General features: G+C 38.2%; 1 protein-coding gene across 1 annotated transcript in view; it reads right to left on the bottom strand.

The window, feature by feature from the left end:
* Window positions 1-16,949: 16,949 nt before the first annotated feature.
* The window catches only part of LOC145985703 (propionyl-CoA carboxylase beta chain, mitochondrial-like), a 68,091-nt gene continuing 63,149 nt past the window's right edge, over window positions 16,950-21,891 (bottom strand). Inside the window, exons 9-10 of the mRNA XM_083119768.1 lie at window positions 21,501-21,702; window positions 16,950-18,368 (exon numbers count right to left, since the gene is read on the bottom strand). Coding sequence (XP_082975894.1) covers window positions 18,247-18,368; window positions 21,501-21,702 — 324 coding nt within the window. The 3' untranslated portion in view covers window positions 16,950-18,246. The remainder of the gene's footprint in view (window positions 18,369-21,500; window positions 21,703-21,891) is intronic.

Raw genomic sequence — 21,891 nt, forward strand, 5'->3', positions numbered from 1 at the left:
ATGAACTAAGTAGTTCAAGCGAAGTAATGCATTTTTTGTAGCTTCATTATTTTATTTTACCTTAATATTTTGTGTTAGTCACAACGATTAAAATGATTTATGTTTACATAACGCTGACCAAGACAGAACACAAAACTAGCACCTTTGCTGGAAAGATCGTGCCTCCAACACAAATAACGTATACTACCTGCTTATATCTGCAGAGTCAGAAATCCCAATATAAAGTTAAAAAGCCCACTGACACCCAGAGAAAAGCCGAATCAGAAAGCAAGAGTAAGAAGTATGACCTGCCCAATGACGTTTGTTGAATGGCCACGGTATTTTGACCGTGAGAAGGTAGCATGATCATTGGTCTTTTAATTCGAGGTAAATTATTATTTAGTTGGTAGGTTTCATAGTGGTGTAACATTTCAATATATCCTTTTGAAATCAAATGGTGTAACACTCACTACAGGGAAAGGCGCAGAACCGAGGCACGGAATGTCTGACTAGAAGTCTGCAAGTTATCTTACAGGCAGCGGCGGCGCCAGGATTAACCATCTAGGGGTGCTGAGGGGGTGCGGAATGAAATTTAGGGAATGTGATGTTGAAAATGAAGGGAATATGCATGTATGCTTTAGCCACTACTTCAAATACGAAAATGTGCCAATGACTTGCTTTATTTTTCCTTTGCTTGTTATGACAACAACATGTAAGTACAAACAAGTAATGTGGCTTCCCTTGCAGATTAGTATCAATGGCTTGCATCTGTAACGTTCAATAATAGTGGTCTATCTTCATTACATAATGTTGTACACATATACCACATACATGTGGTTTTCATATCATGATTGATTGATTGATTTGGTGTTTTAAGTCCACTTTATGCACAGTAAGGCTAATCGGGACTGGACCTATAGCTACAGTGGGATCCGAACTGAGCAATGTGCCTCCATCGGGTATCGAACCCAGGACCCTTGGCATCGTAGCGCGATGTGTCAATCACTCAGCCATGATAGTCAGCGAGATGCTGTTGAGTATTAGATGTGACCACCAATGTTATGGTAGTATTGCAGCTATATCTAAGCCTACACCTAATGGCAAAAATAATAGTAGGTCAATATTGTCCATTACTATTTTTATTCTGTAATTTTTCTACTGTGTGATCACTCATTGAAATAAGCACACCACTAAGCAGATATCATCTGCTTCGAATCAACAGAATTCCATCCCTTAAAACAACACAAGATGTAGATTAAAAATACAGAATGAAGTGCCGCGTCGTCTCCGATTCTTTGTAAATTCAGTGTGTACAGAGAAAACTTTCTCTTAGCAGCTATCCAATGAAGTCGTCCTATTTTATTCTATTTTCATTCTTTGTTACATGCAGTACCCCATAACTATCAAATAAAATAGATAATTAACTATCAAATGCAACAGATAAATTCCTAAGATATATCACATTTGAAATATAGACTATCCAACATAGCTAACATTTAACATTTACTCTCCCGATGTCTTTATTTTTTACAAAATGTTATCATTGGAGGTAATGGTTACGTAGAGTATAATGAGTTTATTCGAGATTGCATGCCAGATTAGGTAGTACTGATACCTTGCGACTCATTCTTATTTAGGGCCTTCCCGATGGCGCAGTGGTGACGTCGTGGTCTTGTAATAAAAAAGTATCGGGTTTGATGCCAGGAGAAGGCACATAGTGGCTCGGATCATACTTTAAACTGTAGGTCTAGTCCCGATTAACCTTACTGTACATAAAATGGATTTAAAACACCAAATTAACAAACCCCATAATACCAAACCCTCTAATGCACAAATGCAGCTGTACCACATGCAGGTGAGCCGCGGTAGCTCAGTCGTCAGGGGAGGACTTTACTTTAGCACATGTAGGCTGTTGGAGTAGTAGTTCAATACTGAAGTGTCATGGAATTTTACAATACATCACATCACGTTTATTATTGGCTATTGTTACAAAAAGAAAATCTATAATTTAATAGTAAACACACATGCTGTATTGTGTATTTTTGTGTTTTCTTCAAATCTACTTTTCTTTTACCTACAGGATATGTGCTCCATCCATGTCGCGACTCGCGTACAGAGATTCGCTGACGCAAACGCAGACATTGAATTTACACCCTGGGTGCCCAAGAGCCCTGATTTCAACCCAATTGAAAACGTATGGGCAGAGGTGCAGAGGGTAATGAACAACACTCTAAATGAAACACGAATTCGTAACCAACAGCAACTCTGGAACTTAGTTGAGAGTACATGGCTAGAAGTTGTGGAAAGTAGACGATACCTTCAAGCCTGTATCCGCTCGATCAGAAGACGAATGGACGAAGTCGAAGCAAATGAAGGCAATTGGTGCGGCCATTAAATTTCTAGTATCATGTTGTATTATTTTCAAGATAAGAAAACAAATCAATAGCACAGTATCATTTTCATTTATTTCAATTTATTTTTAAACAAGGACTATTTATGTAATAAAAGATTATGTAGTTCAACTTATTATGGCTTTATTATTTAAACGTGAATTTTATGCCGCTAATTAGTCTTCCACTCGCCTACATTTATTACTCGCCTGTCAATAAAAAAAAGTGTTTATCTACAATGTTATACTCAGTCATGGGCGTTGAAAGCAAGGAGACAGGGAAAACAATTTCCTAGATAACCTGGAAAAATATGTATCTATTGGTGAGTTATGCGCCAAGTTTCCACCAATAATTCAAAGGTCATGACGCACAGACTTTGATATCACATACAAGTACATCAAATTAATCTTATTACATAACACGGAATTAATAGCTAAAAAGTAGATAAAGTCCCCTTGAAAATAAGATTTAATCGTCTAAAAGAATTCGTTGTAAATTGTTGTAACCACAATTTTCAAGGGACGAATAGTTTGTACTCAGTTCATATTTATCTTAATCATTTTCGAAATTTACTAACACCTGGTTCAACTTTAAGAGTAAATTAATGTCACTAGCACAAATCTTGTTGAATTTTCAAAAATAAATTAACACAATTGATGATTATTCCGTTTCAAATACATTTATCTAAAGGAATATAGGCTATGTTATTTTTACTGTGCCGGGAAATATCTTCATAGAACTTCAAACCATAGCTCTTGTCCAGTCTTACGGCGGGCGCTCTACATGCTGGCAAGGGAAGTGGGGAGCGGTGAAGCGATCAGTCCAGAGCTATAAGAAACGCAGCAGGCTGCAAAACGAGGTGTGGCAGCACCTTCTCCCCTCTCGGCACCAACGCTGTTGTCTGGTTGGTCAGCTGCTTATTCCTCGCTCCCTGCTTCCCTCATCCCCTGTATAGCGCCCGCCGTAAGAGTACATAAGACTTATAATAGATACGCATTTGATAGTTTTTGTCATAAGCCCGATTTTAAATAAAAACAATGACCAGAAGGCAGATACTGGCCACATTCTTTAGAGCCATCGATAAATATGAAGTAAACATTTTTGGGTCATTATCAAAAACTCAAATAATTCGCAAGACAAGCTATTTTGGAAAACTATATTTTGTGCACGTAAACATTTATTCTCGTAATTTGAATAAGAAGTAGGCATAATAATGTTCGTTCAAAATTAATTCCTTCTAAGAGCTACGAAAAGAAGAAAGCTATCCAATGCCACGTTTGTATATCTATTTAACAATTGCAACAACAAGTAAGCATCATGAATTGTGTTGTGTACGATTAGGCTTCGTGAATTTTCACAACGAAGCGGAACGTGCTTTATCGCACGTTAGAATTTCTCGTGCAAAGTACAGTAAGAAATGATCATAATAATGTTTATTGCGCAAGACTATCTTCAATGAGTTTTGAAATAGATGGAAACCTTGCTTTGCGCAAACCTGTATATCTGTGAAAGAATGTAGCTAACAAGAATTAATCCCCTGATAATGTTTAATGCGCAAGACTAGCTTCAATGAGTTTTGAAATAGATGGAACCTTGCTTTGGGCATGCCTGTATTTCTGTGAATTAGTGTAAAAAGAATTAATCCTAATAATGTTTTTTGCTCAAGACTACTTTTAATGAATTTTATATTTTGTGTGTGTTTGATTTTCTGTGTATATGCGCAAGAAGAGGTGATGTTAATAATATTTATTGCGGAAGAATGTCTGCAATTAATTTCTTAAAGGACGAAAGCTCTGCTTTGTCTGTCTTTATTCCGGTGTAAAAATTCAATAAGAGGTAATCCTGTGGAATCCATAATACAATGATTGATTTGCTTTATTTTATTCCTCTTTTTGTGACACTTTTGGCAAATTTGCGAAGATGGGTATGAGTGATGATATGATGAGATTGATGAACGACACTCACAAACATCCGTGCCCAGACCGGAATTCGGACTCCTGGGGGTGCAGCGCGATGCGCTAACCACTCAATCACGGCGACTGGCTTTAATACAATGTATCACTAATATTGGATTTCGTGCAAATTGTGGTAGTAAAATATCGACGCTTTTTCATCAATACTTTCCATTTATTTCCGTTGCAATTATACCTTTGGTGTCAAACTTGGCGACGCTAATTTAATAATCATGCAACAAAAAGATTTGTAAATAATTTAGTGAAAATCTATTTGACGTAATTTGATATCCTCTGTCAATAAATAAACACAATAGCATTTCACATAGTGAAAACAACGTTAAAACTATTTCATTTGATATAATAGATATAGTTTATTAAATACTCATTGTAACCGATGTTATTAGTAATATTTGCGACATCATTAAAGCAAAAATATAGACCTTTATCCCATCTTTCTGCTGATTCGCGATAGTGAAACAATATTTATCAAATAGCAATGTTATGCCAACATTTGGTAAAAACCTATTTGTTCTTCCACCTGTGGAGACGATTGTGAGTCACGCCTCTTCCTTTTCCGAAACGAACGCCACTCTGATTGGCAGATCGATTCTTTTCCAGCAGTCCATGTAAAAAGACTTCGAAGTATAAATATAGTAGATTTTGCTTAAATGTTTTGTGACATTTATACCACCTTTCTTTAATTTGCTAGAAAAGAGCGTTCGGGTGCGTTGTTTATAAAGAAGCGGGTGGAGATTATATTTCTAATTCACATTGAACGAATTGGCCTTTCCTTATAATCATGCTGTATGAAGAAACGAACTCGTGGGGTAGTGGTTATCGCACTGGGTTGTCACTCTAATGGTCGTAGGTTCAAATCCCCACGGTGGCAAAAACTTTTCGTAAGCTTTATTCCTACCTTATTGTTACTATTTGAATTAGTCGTCTTTGAAATTAACAGCGAAAGATTATACAATTAACTCTCTCTCTCTCTTTCAAAATGAAAAGATGAGGACAGGTTTCTTATTATCATATTGGTAATTTAGTGGTCTAAACGCATCTAAAATCCAAAATACTAAATCGACGTTATTTTCCTACTGAATTCTAAGTCCATGTCTATTTTATGCACAGATAGACTAATCGGGCCTGGGCCTACAGTTTAAAGTGAGATACGAACCACTGTGTGTATTCACCGGGTCAATTCTTATCCTGCACTGAACTTAAACAAACAGCTCCCCGCCCCCATTTCTAGAATAAATTTACATTAAATATGGTATTCATAAGATAGTCATTATTGGCTGTTTCTATTACTGAATGTGAAATAAAACATTTTCTACAACTAAAATAATCACCTCTTCGTCCTCTCTCTCCCAATATATTTCTGTTCCTCTCTTTCTCCCCCCCCCCACCCCGCACACACATACATCAAAATAAATATTTTCTTACGCTTGTATGTGTATAAATATAAAATTCAATACCCTACTTTCCGTCACCCCTCTCCCTCTCACACAACCCCTCATTATTATAAGCGTTCGCCATATCATAGTGTAATGTATCGACGTCTTGTAACCAGTGTGTCTTTTCTAAGTTCCAGTCAGGTCGCATAATGTTTCACATTCCAATTTAAATGTATCCCGAGTCGTGATCAGCCTATGTGTGCAAAAAGTGATGTTAAACGAACTCTTGACCCCAATAATGCATTTTGTGTATTTTCTTTCAGCTGTGGTTCCTTCTTTTTGCGAAAAATAACGAATTAACTTAATCATTAACTCAACAAATAAAAATGCATCTCTAAATCAATTAATGAAAACTGTTATTGCATCCAAACGACTATTTTATCGTAAATGTAAATGAAATGTCATCTTACGCAGTGAAAACAATGTGAAAATTGTTCTAATGAGTGATATATGATTGTCAAACACATACATGAATACATTATACAGACTGTATTAAGCTCGTGAACTATAATTGGGACAATTTAATACTAATTTGAAACGATTAAAGGCATTAAAACGACAAAGTAAACTTTTGCGCAATCTTTCTGCCGATTCGCATTATTGAAACAATATTTAACCAATGGGGACGTTATCTCATATTTGGAAATGCTGCATTGGTTGAACTTCCTGTGGACGAGACCGTGAGTCACGCCTCCTGCTTCTCCGAATCGAACTTCACTCTGATTGGAGGATCGTATATTTCACAACACTTCCTTGTTTCAGAGCTACCAACATAATTTCGTAAGACGTTGGACTTAGAAAAAATCCATGCGTCAGATTTTTTGAACATGACTGTACCATGTGTTCCGAAAGTAAATGTGGTCAATTCATGAACCAATGTTGTCTCAGGATCAGGTAACACTGATGTACCTTGGATGAGCTGGATGGGAATGATATTCCACAGAAGTCCAGCCATGAGTTGAGGATCTCGAACCATGGGGTATTTTTTTAAAAATTTCTTATGTACAATCAAAGAGATGTTGAATTTTTCTGTTTCAGACAAGAAAACTTCCATCTCTTGTTCAAACTACACAACACAAAAATCTCCCCTATGCACCATGAAGGCACACACACACACAGTGCAAAAGTAGGCTGTACTGGACGTGGTGTGATGAGCACCATGCTCTGGTTGCCTTTAAAACTCTAGGCACCTTCCGAGAGACTGTATGAGCCCTAGAGCCATTTATGCAGGGAATGGAAGAAAGATTCCTACCAGAGATCATACAGTCTGGGAATCGGACCTGGATATTCTGCATAGTAACCAGACACCCAACCATGACATTGCGGCTCAGAGCATTTACTTTCTGGACACAGACATACCAACCAATATACCCTGCTTCATTTGCGACTCACTGAGGTTTTTAGAAGCTGTAAAGTGATATATATTAACATTAATATAATTTTTTATTCAGACATATGCAAGTTTGAAAAAATTTAATCCAATTGGAGAATGAAATCTGCGCTATCCTCTGCAAGCTGTGGAAGGAGCCATAGTTGCAGCATATCAAGGAAAACAAGTGCTGTCACAGTACGGAAGAAAAAGGGCCCATAAATCTTTTCATGGGAAATGGCACAAAAGGCATTCACTTTGGGAGAATCGCGTTCATATTCCACAAATTCATGGGCGTTAGCAGTTCCCCAAATCCTTACGTTGTGGCTATTCACTTTTCCTGAAAGGTGAAAAGTTGCTTCATCACTGTAAATTAACCTCTCAAGAGAACCCATCCGTTTCCATTAATGCAAGGAAATCAACACAGAAGGATGCACGCAAAGCATAATCAGTGTCTTTTAAGGCTTGAACTACTTGCAAGTGGTAGGGTTTCATTTGTAAACGTTTCCGCAGAACCCGCCAGACAGTTTTCTGTGGAAGTTGAAGTTCTCTCGCTGCCCGATAGGTGGACTTCTGTGGACTCCGCACGAAACATGTTCGCACTCGTTCCACTGTCTCTTCCCCAGTCGACGGACGGCCAGTCGATTTTCGTTTACAGATGCAGCCCGAATCTCTGAAATGTAAATACCACTTACGAATGGCTACCCCGTAGGTGGTTCTCTCCAATATTTGGTACGGAAATGCCGTTGCACACTAATCACAGGCTTGTTCACATGATAATCAAGCACACAGAAAAATCTCTGTTCTCCAGTCAACGCCATTTTCCTGCTCACTGCTGACTCCTAGCGGTAGAAAGTGGAAACTAAACTTTGAAAGTTAACCTTTCGAAGCGCATGTCTCACAATAACATATGTTTATTAGATTTCACAGAATAAATTTCTGCAATCGGGTCCATCATTTTGACTTACCCTGTATAATCAGCTTTCTGACATGGGGGATCCAGATTTTCTTTCTGACAGCACAAAATATGATTGTGTAGCATTGAAAATAAATATGTAGATTTAGTCCACATATTAAATGGAGACTTGTATATACTACAGGGTGTCCCATAAATCTGGACCCATAGGAGATAAAAACAGAATTAGAGTCTGTTCAAAGTGACCACCAATGTATCACACACACAGTTGAAGACAAAATCTCCACTTCTGCAACACTCACAGACATTTGCTGACATGCCTGTAAAGTGCATTCTTTAAGGAGGAGGGAGGCCACAGTCCAGTATGCAGGAAACTGTAGGTTAAGGTAAATTCACACTAAGAATATAATGCGAAGGGTAGCCATCCTGTAGAAAACTCATAGGTCCACACTTACAGGACACCCTGTGTATAAATGAATGAAAGGAAGGAGGGCAAGTGCTAAATAGCAAATATGACGAATATACGAAACACCGGACAATGGGGGGAAAAAATGTCGCATCTTCAGTGATAAAAACATTACATGGCAGAAATGGAAGTTAGTATCTGACCTGCAGAGTTGCTAGATCCACACCGAAGATATGGTTGGTTGTTTGGTACACAAAAACTTTGTTCTCTAGCCAGACTTGACGAAAACTGAGTGGTAGGGTGTGGTGTGGTGTGTGTTGGAGTTGTAATGCAAGGGGAAGGGAAGGTAGCTGTACTCATGGCTAATATGTAGGCCATCTACCATCTTTCTCATACTGAGGTGTTGGCAGACTGGTGGATGATCACTACCCGGAAGCAGTCATTGAAAGGGATATTGTGATTGTTTGTATGGACGGTGACACTGATGTGCAGGTTTTGGATGGAGAAAAGTGGTGCTTCTGCCTTTGTGGACTCCAGGCTCTTGTGAAAGATCTGCCCTCTTACCTTCAGGACACCAACTTTTCTTCATAAAATCATAGCCCTTCCACATTATCTACATATACCATCCTTGCTACCCCATTGATGTCTACATATAGTGTACTTGGGTCGTTTACGAGAGTTAAACAAAAGTGGAAGTCACAACCAAGTAATGTATGAAGTCTTTTATTGGGTAGAAGCAAAGTACACTGGGTAAAGTGTTCGCTTCTATCCCTGATTGGGATCTCAAATAATGCCAAGAAATACTTCAAACCGCATTATTTACATTCAATTACGACCTGTAAATGCAAGAACATATATCTGCTTCACAAAACCTGCAAAACCAACACACAATTTTCAATTAATAATAATATAGTCATGTGATACCAAACACAAGCCTATAGTAAAAAGGGTACTTGCATTTTTACCTTTTTGTCAAGAAAAAGACGTAATCCAGATTTATACTTTCAACAACAACAACAATAATTTATTATCTGTTTCTTCCCTTCATCAACTCCTTACAAGCGAAGAACAATCTCCATGTTTAAATTCCAATTCAAATAATTAATACTTTTACAATCGTTGCATTCATCATTTTTTTTTGCTCGTTCATATTATGCACGTATTTCATGAAACCACTTTTAGTAGCCACGGTAGCTCACTCGTTAGGGTGTCTGACTACCATGTGAGAGACCCGGGTTCGATCTTCGGCAGGGAAGAACCGGGATTTTTACCACTGTTCAAGCGGCTCCGGTGCCCACCCAGCGTCGTATAACGTGGGTACCTGGAGGAAACTCTGGGGGATAAAGGCAGCCAGGGGCATGGTGCTGATCACATCACCCCCACCGTCAGCTGTGATCAAGAAAGTGTGGGGCCCTAACCCCACACCCCCTATACGCCTTCATGGCATTGTGCATAGCACAGCAGAGCACTTTACCTTTTAGTATAAACAATACCTCTAATTTAAATACATTCAAATGTAAATGCACGTATAATGCTTGCACCTGCGGAATAGAGTAGGTATCTTTGGTACAAACAACAATTTACAAGAACTTGGTTCCAAATGCTTTAAATGGTACCATTTCTCACTACTTATTACCTTTCTTACAATATTCAATAAAAATTTACTTTCGCATTAAGACACTCAAAGGGTGTAAAGTTTAACAAATGGAAAGGAGTTTAACACTCTTTCACAATGTATAACAGCATTGTTGTCACGGTCAATCCTTACGCAATTTGAAATTACACGTTAATTCAATGAAGGCTTAATCTTGTTATCTTCGCAAAAAGGGGCGTAAGATGTTGCTAATACTTCCAAAATTTTAAGAGTTAATAATTTGCAATCAACTACGCATTTTTGTCTATAGGCACTTCATTATATTTTACTGTTGTACGGCGTAACAGCACATACCTGTTTCTCAATTCCTCGCCTCTGGTCCCTCTAGTCAAACTTGTATTGCTTCGATAATCCCTAGTTTCCTTTGTCGCCTCTCAACATGGTCAAAACGGCATCGATAAATCCATTCTTGTAGTATCCATCTAATGACGTAACAAGTGAAGGATTGACCTCTTGGATACTTCAACAATCGCTGATTTTCTCGTCGCTGTTCCTTGGTACAAAGGGAGCAGTATAACGTACAGTCCAAGTAACCTTAACCACATCATATCATCCACAGACGATGCACCAAGCTCGTTACAACCTATCCATAATCAGAGTTCTCTGGTTGCATTATTCCTTACCCAAATGCACATAATAATCAACAAAAAGTGCAATATGTACATTTCACTATTCGATCTAGCAGTCAAAAACGAACTACACAAATTAGATCGAAAAAAGCAGTGTTCACATGGGCTGGTATTCACTATACAGGCAAAAGCACTGCCATCACGGCCTGCGTAGAAAGGGGCTGTGCTTGCGAGCAAGACCCTGGGAGGAATAGTTCACCGGCCAAAACTCGTTGTAGTCTCCCGAGGTCTGTCACTTCAATACTTCCTACTGCATGTTACCTTGATCGAGAGAGAGTGAGTGCCGTATCCAACTGAGTTGCGAGATTGCGTAAGGTGGCTGTATCGTGTGTATATTGCTGACTTGACTCCTAGTTCGACTAACGAAGTTGGGAGAGAATAATTAATCGTGCAAAAGGGTTGGTGCTGCCATCTAGCGTGAAAAAGTGGAAGCAACGTTGAGTTGTGACGTATTTTTAGAGTGAAATATATACTTTGTAAAGGAAAATCGTCACATACATCAACATCCCTCACCCTCATATAGCTTCCACTTCATTGAATTCTACCTTAACAGCAAATCAAAACCCAGCAATAATTTCCTAACTCACTTTTTCTTCACATGTAGAAACTTCACCTCCGAGGACAAACAATACCGTCAGACCTGAGGCACAGTCATGGGCACAAGAATGGTCCCATTCTATGCAAACCCAACCCTCAAAACCACTCTTCTAGCTGTTTTATCGACATGTTCATGCTCTGGACACACAGAGAAGCATTCCTATCAACTTTCCTCGACCAACTCAACTGCTCAGTTCCATCCATTAACTTCGAACTCCTCCACCAATCAAATCACCTTCCTAGATGAAGACTTGCACATTGAGCAAGAATGTTTGCACAGCCAACTCACCCATTTCACATCATCCCATTCTCCATGGCCCGCAGAGGATACCACCTCACCCATCTCCCGATAGAACTACAACCTAGACCTAAACCAAACCTTGGTCATTAATAAATAATAAAAAAAGTTGCCTCATACACTCACATTAACAAACCTGACACCAACCCCCATTGTACTTGTCACCCATCTGAATAAATCACACAGCCTCCTCCCCATTCTCCACACTGATCCTGATACCAGAAACATCCTCCCTGACATGACCAGAGTTGTTTTCAAATGCCCTCTACCTCTTGGTCCACAATACCCCTTCACCCCACAAGCAATAACCCCTCCTGTTCACAAATGCAACCTCCCCATTTTCATCACTTCCCATGCTCTCCAGATTCACACTGCCACTGGCAAAGGAACCTGCCACACCTCAAACGTCCTCTGCAGTGCTTTTTTTCTGGGAAGAAAGTTTCTGGTACTCAAGTTGGTTTTGTAAGGGAGCGACATGGGGGTTTTCACATTCAAGTAAAAGATTGACTGATTGAGTTGGTGTTTTAAGTCCACTTTATGCACTGTAAGGCTAATTCGGACTGGACCTACAGTTGTTTAAAGTAGGATCCGAACCACTATGTGCCTCCACCAGGAGCAAGTAAAAGGAGACAAGCGATATGGGCTCCATGTCTGTAGAAGAGCATTCACATATCAAGGCAACACGGTAAATGGCCCAGTAAGAGTGACATGTGCATAATGTTGTGTCACTTTGGTAGGAAAGGTTCCTTTATTATGTTTCCAAGTGGCATGTGTTGCATGTAGCCTGTCGCTCCTTTACTGTGTTCATTGTAAGAACTATTTAAAACATTGTGGTATGTTCATAAATGATTGTGCATCCACATACACTTCTTTAATTAAAATCCATCCATGAAAAGGTGCTAGTAAGGTGTACCGCCAGAGAAAAAAAGGACTGGTCATCTGTATCCTTACCTCTGAGAAAAATATACACAGGCCTCAATCTAAGGTTCAACAACCACAGCTTCTCTACCCAAAAACCTGGACTTCACTGTTGCCATCCATTCCAACAATCACAATATCCCTTTCAATGACTGCTTCGGGTTAACAATCATCCACACCTTACCCCAATCCATCAACACTTCAGCAGAGAAAAGATGGGAGAGCCTACATATCAGTTACATAAAGCCACTAAGTAATTATCTATAGTAATCTATGACCAGTGCTCGAAAAATTTATCTCAAAGCTCTGAAAATCAGGCACCAGGAAACCACCTACTAGTAATTGTGCATACTACAGTATGTTTCACAAGTAGCGCAATCCAAACTTTGAAAATCTGCATCAGAAATCGTTAAGAGATATTTTCACCAGGTTTTCTGCACTAAACTAATCCTGTAGGCTATCACTGGGTTCATAAATTTATGTTAGAATTTATCTACATAAAAGCAATTACATTCTTTAAAAAAAAAACATTGTTAATTTGCTGAAAACATGTGAGAACTGATTTTCAACAATAAATACCAACTCTTGAAAAAATTTGAAGGGATCATTTGTTGGTGTTTGACTGGTTGTAAAACAGTTGCTTTGTGAGGTACAGCAGAAGCAGGGCATTTTTATTGGAAAACCTCTGCACATGAGTGTAAGAATGAGTAGCAAAATACTCTTCAGCAATGCACACGCACTGCTCCAATGAATATGCCATGCTGAATGAATTAATAACACAGTGTGGCCGTACAGGCTAGCTCTTTCTCCCCTGGGCCGCTTGGTTGAAGCCGAACAATAGGCGGTTGGAGACCAAGCCATCCAGGGTTCGATGCCTGGCTGTACCTGCATGGTGCACATAAAAAAATAGAAAATATTATTGAGATGGGGGAAAAGGATGGGGTTGCATATGAAATTATAGCGATTTGATAGATGGACTGTGATATGTGAATATGTATTATGTTAAGAATCTCTACATGATATGAGAATTGCAAGTCCACACCTTAATTTCAATTCCGGTCACACTTACACCGATGTCCTGGTGCTGTGTATTGATGTCTCCATTGTCTGTCGTTAGGGAACCTGGTTGTCCGAACTGTCCGTGATGTCAATCACACTGCACTCCGGTGACGATTCCTACATGTATATCAGGCCGCGGAAGCACACATCACAGTTCACATCTGCCTTCTGTGCACTGACCAGTTACAAATATACAGGGTGGAGCATTTTCGACTACCTATTTTATAATGATGACAGATGATTTGCTGATTACATTTACTTTTAATTTTCATTTCTAGAACAAACATTGCACCTTTGGATTACATAAAATGTATACATGAACAATGTGCACACAATTATTTCCTAAAAATAACAACTTTCAAATGATGTCCCTGGCAGGCAACACATTGTGCAAGACGGTCTTGAAAGCTACGCATGACACGAGCAATAACATCTGGATTAATGCGTGCATTCGTGCCTTCAGATCATCAGAACTGCAGGTCCATATGCAAGATCCTTTGCAGGCGTCGACGTGTTATTTGTAATGTCTGAGCATGATGCCTTGTCGAACGCCGAGGACTGCGAACCACAGCAACGTGCACACGTTCAATGTTCTCTGGTGTTCTGACTGTTCTTTTTCTCCCATGCGGTTTATTTTGAACACTTCCAACTTCACGCCATTGTTTCCACCATTTATTGATTGTTTTCCTGTTAGGAACTTGTCCACGGCATTCTTGATCACCATACTCCCTGAGGAATGCACACTGCACCACTACAATTGACTTCGTCAACACGAACTGCTCCACACAAAATATACATTACTGTAGAGGTCAACGCTCCATTGCTACTGAAATCCAAGGTCACAGTGTACACGAGGCAAGAGGAAACCATCCTCCCAATGCATTTGTTTTGCAGTGTTGCCAAATTCAAACTGTGTAGTCGAAAATGCTCCACCCTGTACTTTTATATGTACAAAAGATATAGTTTATCTGTGACAAAAACTATCCTGTTCATCGTAATTCAAATGTTATGTTCAATACTCTGGGCACTGACGGACACTGGTTTCTTAACATAGACTCTTCATGGCACTGACGGACACTGGCTTCTTAACGTAGACTCTTCATGACACCGACTTTTCTGTACTATTCCTAGACACAGACTTGTCACCTGAATTCTCAACACCGACTTGTCACTTGAATTCTCAACACCTACTCTTCTGTCTAGCTTATAGACGCACACTGAACCGCCAAAATTCACCGTTGGGTTAGGTTTTTTTGTCCATGTCCAGTTTCTATTAGCTGACATGGAGGAGGGGGTTGGTTGCAGGAAAGAATGGAAATATTTCACGTTGGGGAGACAAAGGGGCTTCTGGGAGAGAAAGCATAAATATAGCCGTCGCCTTTTGTGGGCAAGGCAAATGAACTTTGCCTGGCTTCTCTGAAACTGACGGGGATTTGGAGACGTGCTGAATGTTCGATAATAATAATAATAAATGTAGAAGAAAAATGATATATGTAGATATTGATAATAGTGTGCACGTATGGAAATATGGGTACAACAGGCACAGTAGCGGCGAAAGTGAGTGAAGAGAATTCAATGTAACCAGGAGCAGCCTAGGATTCTCTCAAGAGTCCAATTTCGGCAGAAAATCTTGATTTAAGATTTTTCACGTAAATGTATACACACCTGTTGCATGCGACTGTTGGCAATATTTCAACCTGCTAGTGTTGCCATATACGGAGATATGTCCAAAAAATGGCACTTTTCACTCAACCCATAAAATCGCCAGTCAAAAATTCATCAAATGTTGCACATGACCAATATTTGTCGCAAATGACAGGCTGACATAGCATCAGTCATCAAATGTCTAATTATGACCCTTCGATAATTTCTTACATATTTTTTTTACTCAGAAGTTCATTTCTGGAAAAAAATGAACGCTGCTTTCCGTCAGTTATTAATTTATATAATTTTCTGTACGGAGTGAAATATCTCTTACGGGTTTCATGATATATATTTCCAAAGTTTGGGTTGTGCGACTTTTGTAACACTCTGTATAAGATGCTGAGCATCACGGTAATCAAAACATCGCTAAATTATGTGAGAAAGCAGGAAATAGAAGACAAATGGCAAGAAATTGTTACAGACTCTATGGAATGTTCACAACGCTGATAAAAGAAAAATAATTTGCTAACTGCAATTTGAACTTAGAATCATCAAAAATTCATACATATTACAGCAAAAGATCACAGTCGCCAGGCTGAAATTTTTAGTCGCCATGGCGACCTGGTGACCGGAATTTTTCGAGCCCTGTCTATGACTCAAAATTTAACTACTGCACTCTATTTTTAATATGCACAAGTCATAGTGAACCAGAATGATTTGTTTTATTATAAACACAAAATGTACAAAAATATCAGCTTTGCAGTATAACATCTTTACAAGCATCATAAAAAATATACATTTAGCTAATTACATTGTTTGTCCACAAATTTTCAATATTTCTTATTTTGAATCTAATACAGCTGTCAAGTTCATTACAATATGTGTAACATATAACAACATATTAACTCAGGATTTATAGTGGTTATTTTGACGGACAACAGTCTGGAATATGTACATGGTAAATTCTCTCATTACACAAGCAAAGGTGACATCTTCAATTGTTGGAAAAAATGTGAGAACAGAATGCTGAGAAAAGAACAGCTTAACTTCCCACATTCTAAGCCTACCTACATAATTCTCAGCAAAGAATTCCCTCCATGTTCCAAGCATCACAGTGACATATCTTGTCCACACACACACCATAGGAATGGGGAGAGACAATTTAAGACTACCATCTCAAATATCACAGCTCCTTCACACTGCTGATTGAATTAATGGTGATATGTATTATGTATGACAGGTTGGCATGACAGTTAATATAGTTTTACGCAAATTTTTCTCTGTATTATTACAATTCTTCTTCATGCGTATTAAAGAACATGGCACCATAGGAAAGATATTAATCACTTCTCTAAATTTCAAGCAATAGTTTAAAAATAAAGTTCAATCAGGCAGTAAGCATATTAATAATATTGCAAATAAAAACAGAAGAGGTGTGTGTGTGTGTGTATACCGTACTTCTTCCGCCTCTGCAAAGTGCAATTTATCAATCTTATTCTCATAAAGTGTATAATGCTTAACTTAATTATTTCATAATTGGGAAAAGAGAGACGCGGTAGTATATAAATACGGAGAAACTAGTACTCACTTTTATCAGCGAAGCTGTTTTTTCTTTTTCGATTAATTTCAGTGGCCACTCCCACCATCCTCATTGGAACTTGCTGTACTGTTGCTTGGCATGCGTCTTTTGTTTGTAGTTCTCTGGCTGCCGCTAGGTGCATCTGGATTTGTGTGGCATCAAAGTAGCACACAAACCCAATTCCAAATTAGCTGATAAACAGAACAAACACAAACGGTACTTCCTCTCCCCCCTTCATAACCCAGGTGTATACGATGCAGAGTGTGAATGCAAGGCACATTACATCGGCAGGTCCATCAGATCTGTCAATGAAAGAATCCAAGAGCACCTAGCAGATGCAAAAAAAGCCCAACCCACTACTGGTCTTGCTAAACATATCAAATACAATAGCCATAAAATTCAAAAGGTTCGAGTCAAACACACTGCCCACACGCTCATAGACACCAAAATCAAGGAAACGCACGCCATAATGCACTTCCCGCAGGAACTAAACATCGATAGTAGGCAAGCGCACCACACTTGGATTCCCCTACTACAACAGTTATCGCCCGGAAATAAACGACACAAACCCAGATGCACAGTTAACAACAGCCCACCTAGCGGCAGCCAGAGAACTACAAACAAAAGACGCACACCAAGCAACAGTACAGCAAGTTCCAAAGAGGATGGTGGCAGTGGCCCCTGAAATTAATCGAAAAAAGAAAAAACAGCTTCGTGGATAAAAGTGAGTACTAGTTTCTCCTTATTTAATTATTTCCTTTGGATATCAAAATTTTTAGGAATTAAATCATAAAATGCCAACAAGTTTAAGAGAGTTGTTACACTTAACAGTATCCATTACACATTTGCCCACATACACATATCTAAAACTCCAAAAACAAATCCGGGACAAAATATAAGGCAAGTTTGCATTTGGAGGTGAAGGAGATTTTTCAAATTGTGAAACAAATATCATTACAGAACTGAAGCCTTTCTTACAATTTTATTTTTTGAAAGAAAGTAATGCTTCACAATATTTCAAATTATTTGTGTCAAGTTGAATGTGTTGACATTTTCACAATTTTTGAGAACTACAATTAAGTGTGCTGATTATGTTCTGACTGTTCTTTCATTTCTAAATGCAGCATGGTACAATTCAAGAATTACAAAAGCAAAAACCCCATCTCATGACAAATCCCCACTTCAACAATTCAATCATGCCATTTTGTCGCACAGCAACATTTCAAGATACAATTTTAAGTAATATAAACAACATTAAATGATTCCAAATATAACAAGAGTAGTAGCCCCAGCTACTCACTACCTTACAATTACATGCACTACTTTTGTGCAGTGTTGCCAACCACTGAGATTCTGGATTGTTCTCCTGTATCAGGGTTTCCAGTTTGAAATAAAATATCTACAAGGGTATATTACCGTGCTTCCTGGGAATATTTTTCAAAGATTTTGTTGCCAAGAGGTCAAGATCTCTGCAGATTCTCCACCTTGTTGTGCGTGGTTCAATGATGTCATCAACAAACCCTAAGAGAAGAAAAAAATATTTTCATTGGAGGAATCTTGTGATATTTTTTCCATGAAATCACCAGAATCCTGAACTTTATTGCAACGAATGTAAACCAACAGATATGGAATTCTTAAGAGTGGCAATACAAATTAATCAACTGCCTTCAGCCTCATGCCTATAATTTCTGCACAAAGCAAAGTAGCATATCCATCATATGCTGCCTATGAGCGATAGGTTACCCCTACTGGTTTCATCTTCCAAAGTTGACTTGTTCTCAAGATACACACAAAAATCATTGATTCTTTCATATTTCAGAGCCAAAAGTCACTACTAAAAATTGAATCAGTGCGTTGGGCATATTGTCTTTTTAATAGGGATGAACCAATATGAAATGTTGGCTACCAATAAAGTACCAATATAAAATTTACTGATACCCATACATGTTATTGAGGATGGCCACTCTAGGACCATGATAATATTCAAGTATAATTCCCGGTTTTCAAGGCCAACTTTCCAAAAATTTAAGGATGCAAGCATATGTTTTCTCTATTTCAACCTTACGTATTACCGCCTCCACCACCCCACCTACACATACGCACAGAAATATATTAACAATATAAGGGATCTGTGTGGTTCCAATGTATCCAAAAATTCTAATTCAATTCAATTGAATGGTACATACGTGTGTTTAAAATTTTTAAATGAAGGTGCGGGAGTTTACATTTGCTATTTCACATACTCAAGACTCGAAATGAATCTACAAACACAAGCCACACATGTTACAAGATATATTAATCTACAAAAAATGTTAATTGTATAAGAATTTCAAACTCAAATTTACATAACCAACTTCAAGATATCTTGCAATAATCTGTCAGATAGATTTTTCTGCAAAGAACACTAACAAAGTAAATGGATTGAGAGAATTCTGTTTTTTTTCTACGCAGCTTTGTTTTCCTTCCTCGATAAAAACACAAGCTAAGCTACGAAAAACTTGCATCAGGGCATTTGTACATATATATAAATTCAGTGGGATTTGAATTAATAAAATTTGCAATTTTTCACATCTACGGAGAGAAATTCATGCATAATTCCCGGAGCCAATAATTCACGCACAATTCCAGGAATTCCCGGTAAGTAGCCACCCTGATATTCTACTGATTTGATATACAAATGGCCCTTGAAGAACCTGAATGGTTCATTGACCTCTTTAATAAATGTATGTTACCAGGCGACTGCAATGCGAATGAAGCTGCATTAGACATTTACTTCTTAAAAAAGTACGGCATAAAAGAAGATTATATGTTTATATCCATAAAAATCCTAACAAAATGGCAAAGTAATGCACCAAATTATAAGAAATTTATATATATATATTGGATTGGTAAAATTATCTGTATATATTTACACACAGATAGATACGGCTCTATCGACTGATACTGATTAATTGGTACTATCCCTGCTTTTTAATAAAAAAAACTTCCTATTTCCATCCAGCACTGCTGTTTATTCTCCATTTTCTTTTACAAAACGAGAAGATATGACTCATTCTTGCAGGAACACTCAACAACTACCCTTTTGAGACAGAAATGAGAACAAAGCACTGTACTGTCTATAGATGATATTGACTGACTCGATACTATTGCCTTAAAATATTGTCCAATTTTATCTTGTGAAGTACAGCAAGTTTCTTTCTGAAAGATAGCATTTTAAAAGAGTAAGATGTTTTTCCTAAAGTGCATGTTTATTTGCATATTTTGAACCATTTTGGTGCATATTTTAAAGTATTTTAAGTGCATAACTATCTGGGCCCTAGTAATGATAAATCATACAATCACATTTTCTGTGCATTCAAAACTGTGAAATAGTGCCAATTTGGCAAAAATAACATCCAAAAATGGAGCTTCCTCATTTGGGCACAATCATAAATACTACTGTATTTACGCATGGGTGTATAATGCGCACCCTGGTTTTTGATGGGGAAAAGTGACAAAAAATATAATGCACATTACAATCCAGTTTCTAAGAAATGGCTTTCTTAGTTGTAGATCGTAAAGCTGTTTCTATGCTGATCAAGAATGAATGACATCATACCTATTCAATGAGTCACCTGTTGATACGTGGACCAAGAGGAGAATATCCTCTTGTGTAAACAATAAGTCACCAACCCACGCCACCCCCTCCCCTCCAGCATTCCAAAGCTTTCACTCTTTAATCACCTTATTTATTCTGTAATAGTAGAAAGCCAGATCAAAATTATGTTACGGATTTGCAGTGCTCAGGAAGTTATTTTCTATTATTTATCGCCCAACAAATACCGCTGATACGCATCCCATGTGTCGGGAGGTGAATGCTCGAATTCTGCCAAAATGGCACAGGCTTTAATTGGGTGTCGCAGAACATTTCATTACAAAGGAAAAAATCGTGGGAAATGGCCTCGAAACCTTAATATGTGGTTTTGCTCATTCCTTCTTTACTTTTTCTAAAAAAACTTCAAAATACATACTTTTTCCATGACTAATGTAACATTTATACGAGTCACATTCAGGACTCTCAAACTACCAGTTAGCAGCACAAGATTTCTTCTATTAAGGCATTTACACACTCCATATATATAATATTACTTGGCCAGTAATACATTTTAATTATTATTTTCTTTTTCCTTATCTTTTCTTTCATCCAAAGTACCATAAAAATCAGAACGTTCCTTCATTTTGTGATGAGCTAATTTCAACCACATTGCACATTAGTGTCACCATCTTTGATTGAGTTGGGTTTTAAGTCCACTTTATGCTAATTCGGACTGGACCTACAGTTTAAAGTGGGATCCGAACCACTATGTGCCTCCACCGAGTATTGAACCCAGGACCCCTGACACCATCTTGAATGGGATACTGTTGCCATAATCAGAAACTGCAGGATTTAAGCTTTACAACAATATATAACATGATAGGGTTCCGTAAACATGAAAAGTCAATGCAAGTGTCACAAAATCATGGTATCATGTTGGCTGTCCAAATTATTCCGTGCATAATACGCACCACAGTTTTTGGGAGTAAAAGTTTTGGAAAAAAGTGTGCATTATACATGAGTAAATACGGTATTTATTCATGCTAGTCCTTTTATTAACTCATTACAGATGTCCTTACCTCTCACTGCAGCTGCAAAAGGATTTGAGAACTTCCTGATATACTCTGCCTCATACTGCTTCCTTCCTTCCGGCTGGCCTCTGTACAATATGGACACGGCTCCCTTCGCCCCCATCACAGCAACTTCAGCTGTGGGCCATGCATAATTAATGTCACCACGGAGATGTTTGGATGACATCACATCATATGCACCTCCATACGCCTGTCAATCAAACCAAATTAAATAATAGTGCTTAATAATGACCTGAATCAACAGTGTGCAACATCTGGATACATGCAGTAGTATATTAGTGAAAATATTAAGTGGAGAAAAGAAGGGGATGGTAAGCTGAGGTGAATCAATTAGAAATTACAGGTGAGAGGGTAACATATAGGTAGGGCTGTGCAATAT

This window comes from Lepisma saccharinum, chromosome 3, assembly GCF_977018435.1.
Source record: "Lepisma saccharinum chromosome 3, izLepSacc3.1, whole genome shotgun sequence".
NCBI classification, from domain to species: domain Eukaryota; kingdom Metazoa; phylum Arthropoda; class Insecta; order Zygentoma; family Lepismatidae; genus Lepisma; species Lepisma saccharinum.